Source organism: Lactuca saligna, chromosome 5 (genome assembly GCF_052625555.1).
Source record: "Lactuca saligna cultivar CGN05327 chromosome 5, ASM5262555v1, whole genome shotgun sequence".
NCBI lineage: Eukaryota > Viridiplantae > Streptophyta > Magnoliopsida > Asterales > Asteraceae > Lactuca > Lactuca saligna.
The window spans coordinates 281,921,391-281,931,633 of NC_136421.1; the positions used below are offsets into that span (position 1 = coordinate 281,921,391).

At 38.8% G+C, this 10,243-nt stretch overlaps 1 protein-coding gene across 1 annotated transcript; it reads left to right on the forward strand.

Annotated features, from left to right (window-relative positions):
- Positions 1-5,913: 5,913 nt before the first annotated feature.
- Positions 5,914-9,521, forward strand: LOC145048017 (uncharacterized). Its single transcript, XM_078996394.1, has 4 exons — positions 5,914-6,273; positions 6,579-6,875; positions 6,953-7,778; positions 7,861-9,521. Exons 1-4 carry the CDS (start codon positions 6,214-6,216, stop codon positions 9,255-9,257), a joined length of 2,580 nt encoding a protein of 859 aa, XP_078852520.1. The 5' UTR covers positions 5,914-6,213; the 3' UTR covers positions 9,258-9,521.
- Positions 9,522-10,243: the final 722 nt, after the last annotated feature.

Consider the following 10,243-nt stretch of genomic DNA (forward strand, 5'->3'; position numbering starts at 1 on the left):
TGTTCGGAATCGAGAGTAGGTCCGTATCTAGAGAAGAAGGGGTTAAGAAAGTTGTATGTCGAAGGTATCACTTGGAGGGTTCAGGATTTAGCTTATGTGTCTACACTCCAAGATGCATCATCTTGTGAATGAAGGGCAAGTGATGAGGTTTCGGGCTCTTAGCAGCAGTGTATCATCTCGACAAGCGATGAAGTCTGTATTTTGTATCCGTTGTGATTATTATCATCAATGGTTTAATAGATTGTTCAATGGATAAGTGTCATGGATTTAGCAACTGGTTTAGTTGGGAGGTCTGTTAGGGAGTCAGACCACTTCGATACCCAAGTTTGGATATATATATATATATATATATATATATATATATATATATATATATATATATATATAAAAGGTTTAGTATTTGCATGGGATCATGGATTATTCTCCTTCAGTTTGGCAGTTTCTATTTTGGGACTGAATGTTTTGGGAAGGTCGTTTATGTGTAGAATTTTCAGATGTGTTCCTTAAGTGTTTGTTTTGGTTATGTGTGTTATCAAGGAGTGATTTTGAGGACGAAATCTAATTTAAGTGGGGGAGAGTTGTAACATCTAAAATCTTAAAGAGAAATTATTGAGAATAACCCCATTTCTAGGTCAACTCGACGACTTAGAGGGACCAACTCGTTGTGTTGAAGATGGATGATTCATGAGTGTTTAATGAACCAACTCGACGAGTTTGGGAGCCTCAACTCGAGGAATTGACAGCTGGGAAGGAAAACTTAATTTTTAGGGTCTTGTACCCTATTTAAAGTCCTTAAGTCCTTCTATGGCCTCCTTATCAGCATCCATTGTTGTTTAAACCCTAAATCGAGTTGTAGCCTCCATTCTCAAGTTTTTGGAGCCTTGGAAGGAAGTTAGGTGTGCTTTTGTGAATTATGGAGGAATTAGAAGATCTTGAAGTTTCTAGCTTGGAGAATGAAGTCATGGATCTATAATCACTTCATTTCTTGCAGTCATTTTAAGGTATCAAGTTCATACCTTGACTTATAGATGATTAGATCTCCTTATTCTGAGTTGGTTTTGGTACCCTTGAGCTTAAAGGTGCAAATTTTATGAGAATTTTGGTGTCATGCATGCTTTAAGTCATTTATTAAGTCCATTACAAGCTTAAGAGCTTTATTTAGACATGCATGAATGTAAAGTTAACAACTTTACGTGGTTTTTTCCACCTTAAGGAAGTCAGATCCATGTTTTGGATTCATGTCCTCATGGAAAAAGTGCTTAATGTGTTAAGAGATGGGTTTCTAGCAAACTCGGCGAGTTTGTTGGATAAACTCAGCAAGTTGGCTCAGTTTCCCCCGACATTTTCATATTGATTGAGGAACTCGGCAAGTTAATGGGTTAACTCGGCGAGTTGACTTGTATTTTCCCGATTTGTATAGATTGATGGAGGAACTCGACGAGTTTAAGGACAGCTCGATGAGTTGGGTTAACTTGGGCCATTGACTTTGACTTTAGACTTATGTCTTTAACCAAGTTTGTCCCAAGGGGTGTTTGAGGTAATCTGAATTGTATTTAAGAAAAATATGGGCTTGGGATAACGTCCATATAGGATTTGGCCTAATTTGGAAAATTGGGCCATTAGTGGGCCTTTGTGGACCTTTTTGATTTTGGGGCTTTTAGGTTAATGGAATTGGGCCTCAGTTTTTGTTAATGTTGGATTAGGGGTAAAATGGTCATTCTACCCCATGTATGGATGGTGGGCCTTAGAGTGGAACCCAACTGCTAATTGGGTGTTGTTTTGATCTGTTAGATCGGAGGTGTCATTAGGGTAACAACTAGGAATTTCCTTTTGTAAGCTTCAACATTCGAGGTGAGTCTCCTCAATGTTTGTATGGGTCGAAGGCACCAAGGCCGACCCACGTCATTTAGTTGTAGTGGCTATTTGTGAATGTGTTGTACGGTTGTCAATGTATGATGTATTTATACGAAGACCATGTGGGGGTTCACATGGCAGATAGTCAAGAACATGTGGGGGTTCCCATGGTAGTTAGTCAAGACCATGTGGGGGTTCCTATGGCAGTCAGTTATGACCATGTGGGGGTTCCCATGGCACCCAGAGTAAGACCATGGAGGGTTTCCATGGCATCCTTATATATTTGACTTATGTGGATTTATGTGACCTTATATGTTTTTGGCAGTTACTTAGTTAAGTATGGTAGATTCTATGCTAGTTGTCTTTGTGTTGCTTGCATGGAAGACCCTGGGGGAAGCCTGTGGCATATCAAATAAAGACCATTGGGGAGCCCATGACAGCTTTATGTATGTTGTATGATATTCTATGGTTGTATGATGTATGCAATTTTGGGGAACTCACTAAGCTTTGTGCTTACAGTCTTCATTTTTGTTTCAGGTACTACAGTTTTCAAATGAAAGAGCTCGGGACAATCACGGCGCATACATCTGTGTTTTCTGCAATATGTGATCTTTGTAAGTGGACTATGATAATTGTCTAATTTGAAATGCTTTTCAATATTTTGAACAAAGTTACAATAGTGTTTTGATTATAATAAAAATGAATTTTTTTTACCTTGGATTTTTGGGTCGTTGCATTCTGAAACTAGCTATTCGACTAAAAGTCAAACCAGGTCAAAACTCAACCGGTCAAGGTCAATGGTCAAAGTCAACTCTAACTGTCCTCAACGTTGTGGCCAACCAATGGCCACGTCATGGCTATCTAACTTGATCCCGATCAAAATCCACTACCACGTCGTGGTAGGCTTGCCACCACGCCATGGCATGGGCCAAACAAAACGGTCACGATCCAAGCTAGACTCCACGCTGTGGCAAGCAAATCACCATGTCGTGGAAACTACAAAAATGCAGCTTAATGGATTCAACTCTTAATCCGCTAAGCCTTCTGTACTATCCTTCCATAATGTTTCTTGGGACCTTAAAGGTTTAGAAAAATTCTAATTTTATGGACATACATGACCCATGCATGCCCTTCACTTAACTAGGTTAAAATATGAGGAAATGACCCAAAACTTCATGTGTGATTCCAAAATCTCAACCAACTTCTAGATCTAGAATACATTAAGCTCAAGGGACCTAGATGAGTCATAAAGTTGCAGACTTTATTTCATCTCATCATTCAAACTTCATTTATGATCCAAAACTTACTAAGAAGACTAGATCTATAAGAAAGGAATCATCAAGTTGGAAACTTGAGGACTTACAAATGGTCCATAGAGTGATTCCAAGGATGAGGAGGAGTGACTTGTTGGATCTTTGCACGAACACCTTCTTCTTCCTTCGAAAAGCACTAAAGACACCAAAATGAACTTCAAACTTGCAAAGGGGGATAGGGTTGATCAAGAACACTCTAGGAGGTGATAGAGGGTGAAGGTGAGGGAAACTTTAGCCATCAGATCCTTTAAATAGATCCTTAAGCCCGAAAATTAGGGTTTTGCACGTCAGCCGCCATTACCTGCTGTGGCAAGCATGCCGCCGCGTCGTGGTGACCCTCTCACCACGTTATGGGAAACCAAAAATCCTCGAAATACAATTTAAAATACGTACATGGAATCGAGCATTACATACCATTTCGTTTGATTGTTCATTGGAACACACTACATAGTTGAGTTTTATCGGAATGTGTCTTAAAATTTTCTAGTAATAAAGCTCCCAAATTGTTTCAAAACAACCTTTCATCTTTTTTTTTTGGCTATAACAAGTGTTTGTGGAATATTTTTGTTTACTGATTCACCTTCATTCATGGTTATGACTTAAAAATCCTTACTTAATGCTTATAGTTGTGCTCTTTTTACATTAATCGAGCATTGAAACTAATACCTCAGGCTATCCCATGTGTACTTGCTTGAGCATGATATCAAGAACTTCCAATCGACTAATTGATACAAAAAAATTATTGAGTTTCATTTCTCTCGACCTTTGGTCATCAATCACTCTTTGTTATGTTTCAGTTGTGTTGATCACATCTTCTATGAGATCCCAATATTCCTTCAATATAATAAAGTTCTTTATCAATTCCGTCTGGTGATTATAGTGACCATCAAACCATTTTTGCAATGTTCTCTGTCATCGTGTGTGTGCTTTTGAACTTCTCATGTTTCTCTCTTTAACGCTCTTTGACACACACATCACGAGTAGTGGATCAGGTTTTTGAACAAGGTTTTCATACATCTATGATATATTAAGACAAGTTACTAGGCTCTTTATGTGGAGAGCGTTTACAAATAAAAACAAAGAAATCAACAAGATCCCAAACCGATCTGTTTTTTTTTTTCATTCACATTTTACTTGAAAATTACATAGGCGTAGCGGGTAAACGAGCAACAAGTTGTGCCGCAACCCCTTTTTGGATGGCAAAACTAATTCTTTTAAACACAACAATTATAGATCTTGGAGTCATAACATTGCAATCCTGTTGGACTCTATTGAGTAGCTCAACAGCTTCTGGCGCAAGGAAATCGAAAGTATCAAATGCAAAGGGTATAAACGTGTGTTGATTTTCCATGCACGTTTTCTCATGTTTTGCCACTTTACTTGATGCAGCTTTTAAAGCAGCTTGCCCCACTGTGAAAACTCCACTCCCCAAGCCCACAAGAGGGGAGACCCCTATTAGATCCACGCATGCATGTTTTCCTCCAGCCAATCCAAATACCAAGACATCAGCTGGTCTAAGTGTTGATCTTCCTTCCAATGGGTCAGTCAAAAAGTTCACAAGTGCCTCTTTCTTGGCAAAAACCCTAGCGCGTCTAAATATGTTAAACAAAACATCCCTAACCAGATCGTGTTGGTACTTGAAATTCGGAAGCTCTTTACAATGAACTGCATGCTCCCCAAACGAGTCCAAACACGCCTTACGACAAAGAGGGCAAGTCTCGTCAGCCGGAAATAAAGAGATCATAAGGCGATACTTGAGGATGACACGATATGACGATACTCCACTGGCGACATATGTTGGTTAAGACCATCAATAGGAATAGTCATAAGAAAATCATGAGCATGTGGGGTCCTTAAACACTCAAAAATAGCTTTCTGCCTAATCATCATGTCGAAGTGAACTTCCATGTCTTGGATAATTTTACTAAAAAAGGCACTCGCCAATAAATGTTGGGCTTTTGGAGGGGCGGTGTCCTTATTAGTGAAACCGCTAAAGTCAAAGCCCAGAATCGTATCATGAAGACAGGCCAAAGCACAAACATAATCTGAATCCATACCACATATGCCTTTCGTAAGATGTGGTCTTGTAACACCCACGATTGAGCCCGTGAGGCAACAAAAGTATATGAGGAAGCCTCTACTGCTGAATACAGCCCCAAACCACCAAATTTAATTGGTAACGAAGCCAGTCGCCATTGAAGGTCCCCAAAGAACGGGCCCCCACAAACCACAATATCTTCAATCGACTCACATAACCCTTTATCAAAACACAGAGCAGCCTCTTCCATGTGAACGGGTTGGCACGTTCTCCGATCAAAGAAAAGTTTGGCAATGCCCATGCACGATCGAAGCAAAAGAAGCTCACTTTGGGGGTCATGTAACTGTGGTAGAAGGCGCATCAAATCCACAGCCTTGGCAGCCCTCTTCATGGCTAACCCGCTAATAAAACTCACATCTCTACTAACAGCTCCCCCAAGAAGCTTCACCCCCACTGACGGTCGACCAATGTCTACACGTTCTCACATCTGTTTAAGACTAGGAAATCAAAAGCTAAAATTTGCTATCAATTAGAGCTTTACTGAAGTACCAGTTGACCTATTCCTATCAAAATACATATATAGAATATAAAAAGAGACACACTTTAACTTTTAACAATTCCATCTTGCATCATTACGTGTGAAATCATTCAAGCTTTCTTGTCCAAGTCAAAGAAGGGCCAAGTCAAGATCACCCAATTCGAAGTCTCCCCACATGCAAAAGTCATAAATTCGTCAATCTACAACACGAAAGCCAATCAAACCAGCTATCACCGCCACTAAATCATTTGCTTGCCAGCACCAAATCATAATCTTGTCTCAAGAAAAACACCGCTTATATCACCTACATCATGCCTACCTTAAAACCCTTTTCATATGTCCTCAATTCATGAATTGATTCAAGTGATTCGAAAGTTTTGCATAAATATTGAAAATTTTCCATCTGGGTGTTGAAGATCCAAACGATTAGTGGCTCAAAACTGGCGATTGAATCATCTTTGACTCGAGAAATGGGGGAAAAGAAGAAACCCCTATCGGACTGCCCTTCGCCCGAATCATCTTTGACCCAGGTTAGCAATTCCCGTTAATTCAGATTCTTTGTTTCTTTTTCCATAATCAAATCATTTGAACCTCCGATTTTCTCACTGGGTTTGAACCTCGTTTTGTTGAATTATAAAAAAAAATCCATTAGAGGAGAGATTTATAGCATTAAATTGAAGTCAAACACGTTCTTGTTGACTTGTTCTATCATGTTCTGAGATGGGTATTAATCGATGCATAGTTTATGTGTTCAATCACCACTTATACGATCTACAAATTGGGAAGAACATAAATGGAGAATTCATTAAGTTTTTACATGATTTGTATTTAACAGGGAGATAGTGATTCGGAATCCACTTCGGTTTCATCATCAATGCAAGACTCTATATCTAGTGCAACATCTTCACTCGATCAAGAGAGTAGTAATGTCAAAGGAGGAACAACAACAAAGAAAATACTTAAAAAGTCAAATTCAAAGAAACTCGGAACTTATGGGAGCTTCATATCATCAAGGAGGAGATCACAATCGAGGCTCAGTCAATCTTCAATCAAATTGTCGGATGATGGTTCGATCACACCACCAGATCATTCTTCTGTTGAAGTATCCGATGAATCATCTAATTATGTTCAAGTAAGTGTTTCTTTTTAACTTAATACATAAAGAACAACTTAATAATCAAACATTTCTTTCTATTTTTTTCTATGTAGAAATCAACACCAAAGTTCACAAGGACAGGTAGTTTGAGATCAGTCAAGATCTTCAGAAGCAAAAGCAAGAACAAGTCTAGTCTCAAATCAAATAAGTCATCAACTGACACTCATTCAGAAATTTCTGAAGAATTCCATTTTCCAAAAGCTACATTTTCATCGATTCTCAAAGATTCAAAGTTCCCTGAACAGCTTAAGCATCAAACTAGCCCATCAGAACCCGAAGAAGTACTTCCAGTAGCAAAGTTTTGTCCATACCAACATTGTTCTCTCCATGGCCACCATCACCACCACGAGCCGCCACCCACCCGCTTTGCGTACCTCAAACGCCGCACCACAAATGACCAAAATACCCTTAAAAAGGCTGAAAGTGAAACCCAATCAACCGATAAAAAAACGAGCAAGAAACGAGAAGCTAAAGCTAAAGCAAAAGCAACCAAACGGGTGTCTGAAGTCAAGAATGATGGTGATTTCTCTATTGAATTCTATGCAAAAACAAGATCCGACCCTGTTGAAAACCATGGTCATGATGATTCTGAGATGGCTGATATCTTGTTTGGGGTCAACAGCTTGCATGAGAAAAAGAATGAAAAACCCATTTTAGATAATGAAAATTTCAGTGATTTGAAGGAGAAGAATGATGGGAATTTAAATGGGTCGAAGAGTGTTCTTGAAAAGAAACCAGCTTTAAAGAAAGCGAATCAAATGAACATGTGGCATATGATTCATAGGCATATGGTATCGGGTCTTGAAGCTGAATCAGGGGACAACATAGTTCAACAAGTAGATGATAATGATGAAAAGAAACCAAATATCTTAACGAAAGGTTTATATTTTTGTTCTTTCTTTCATTTAGGTTAAGCGTGAAGAATTGTAAAAAGATTCTCATTTTAATGTGATTTTCTCAGATTTTGATGATGTTGCGAATCAAGAAACCGAGATTAGAAAGATGTTTGCGATCAAACTTGTACGAGATGCAATCGAGAAGATTCTTCTTCCAGAAGTTCAAGATGAACAATCCACTACTAGTGAAGTTATACCAGAACAAGATCTACCGGAAAAGAATCAAAAGGAGGAATCTCCGGCGCCGGAAAAGAATCAAAAAGAGGAATCTCCGGCGCCAGTAGTGGAAGAACAAACGGGAACAGTCACAGAGAAGCTTGAAGAACCGAAAGTTGAAAAACAAGCACCGAAGAGCTGGAGTCGATTGAAGAAAGTGTTCCTTCTGAGGAAATTTGTTAAAGAACTAGAAAAAGTGAAGAAATTTAACCCGAAAAAGCCGACGCATCTCCCGTTGCCGCCGCAACCGGAACAAGAAACGGTTTCACTCCGACGTCAGACGACCGGTGATAAGAAAAACTCCGATGAATGGATGCTCGATTACGCGCTTCAAAAGGTCGTCGGTGAACTTGCTCCGACCCAGAAGCGGAAAGTCGCTTTGCTTGTTAAAGCTTTTGAAACGGTGGCTCCTGCTCAGGATGATAACCAAGAACAAGGGTTGAATCGTGAATTGACGCGTGTTGATTCAAACACCGATTTTGAAATTAATCCATCGCCAAACGTGGTATTGGGTTCGTTTTCCGAGAAGAAAAGCGAATCGATTTCCGATTTGGAGACAGAGAAACGCATTAAAATGTGGCACATGATTTACCAACACGTCGTAACTGATATCGCTACTAAAATTGGATCAGACCTTCTTCTTGATGGAGATGAATCGACGAACAGCGAAGAGAAAAATCTGCAAGAAGTTGAAGATCAAACGGAAAGAAATTACAGACTTGCGTTCACACAGAGTGATGCAGTTAAGCTCGTACGAGAATCCGTGGATGAAATCCTTCTTCCCGACATTCCCGACACTCCTTCCTCCCAAGTCTCCGATCAAGAACTCTCCGACAAGAAAGTGGGTGAACCGGAAAAAATGGAGCACAACTCCGCTCTAGATGAAAACAAGAAACCGACAATCGATAGTGGAATGTCAACAATTGCGAGCAGATTACAGAACCAGAAGTCGAAGAACTGGAGCAAATTGAAGAAATTAATTTTGCTGAAACGATCGATTAAGGCATTAGAAGGGTTTAGAAAGCTTCAACCGCAAACCCTACAAAGAGAAGTGACGATTAGTGATCCTGAAAAGGAAAAGGTTGATTTAAGGCGTCAAATGATGGACGAGAGGAAGAAAGCCGAGCAATGGATGCTTGATTATGCAGTTCAACATATTGTCACTAAACTGACTCCTGCTCGAAAAAAGAGAGTCTCCATGCTTGTTGAAGCTTTTGAAGCAGTTGTCCCACTTCCAGAAATCTGAAACCAAAACGCCATGTTCAAAATTTGAATCTGAGTGATATTTTTTTTTAACATTTGTGAAGCGTAGAATTGTTTGCTGTATTCTTTAGAAATTTTTTTGTGTATAATCTTTAGATGTATAGATCTTGAATACCATTATATTGTCGAGGTTGGTGTTTGTATGTTAAATATAGTTTTGATGTCGTTCGTTATCCATATTATGTCAAGATGACATGAATATATCCAATATTGTAATCGTAATACGATATGAATTTTGTTCTTGTAATAGTAGTGCATATCTTGCATCTTCCTGAGTTTTGGTATTCTCCCTTGTTTTATACTTATACGTTTCATCATTCATGGTCGTTTCGTGTGGTTGTAGGGTTTGGAAGTTAGAACCAATGTTTATTCCATGACAGCATTATAGTAGGATTCATATCAATACTCTATTATGTACTATAATTAATAATTGGTTTATCTTGTTATGTAAATGAATAAGAAAATATGTGTAAAACGGTCTTTTTGGAACGACTAAATTTCATTAAAAATTAGCAATGTGCTAGTTGATTCCAAATAGAAGAGATAAGGAGGCAATGATACAAAAATGCTCAACTTTCTCACTATGAATCTATGATCGTCGCAAGTAGGACAAAAAGGAGACTCCACGTCAATCCTTTTTAATGCAAGTATATTTTTGTAGGCACCCTGTTTAATCTCAATCTCTAAACCAACGGTTTGACTACTAATTTATTTTTCAAAGTTTTTTTGAAAAGCCTCCTATGTTGTACAATGTAGCATTATGATTAGCAAGAGTAATGACAGATCCTTAAATTTCTAGTAAATGGAGTCAATTTTCTTCGTTGTCATCTCTCAAAGTACGATGTACTCGTTAAACAACTCCACCAACAATTAAGAGGAAATTGCAAACTAACTTTGACCTCACGATCTAAATCCATGTAGTAAACTCTTGGGGATCGAGTTTTAATAGGAACATCTCCAAACCACTTA

Excerpts from the sequence above, each read along its gene's own strand:
- LOC145048017 (XM_078996394.1), top strand. The coding sequence starts at position 6,214 with ATGGGGGAAAAGAAGAAACCCCTATCGGACTGCCCTTCGCCCGAATCA. Across the intron at positions 6,876-6,952 it reads AATCATCTAATTATGTTCAA|AAATCAACACCAAAGTTCAC; the intron begins GTAAGTGTTTCT and ends TTTTCTATGTAG. Across the intron at positions 7,779-7,860 it reads ACCAAATATCTTAACGAAAG|ATTTTGATGATGTTGCGAAT; the intron begins GTTTATATTTTT and ends TGATTTTCTCAG.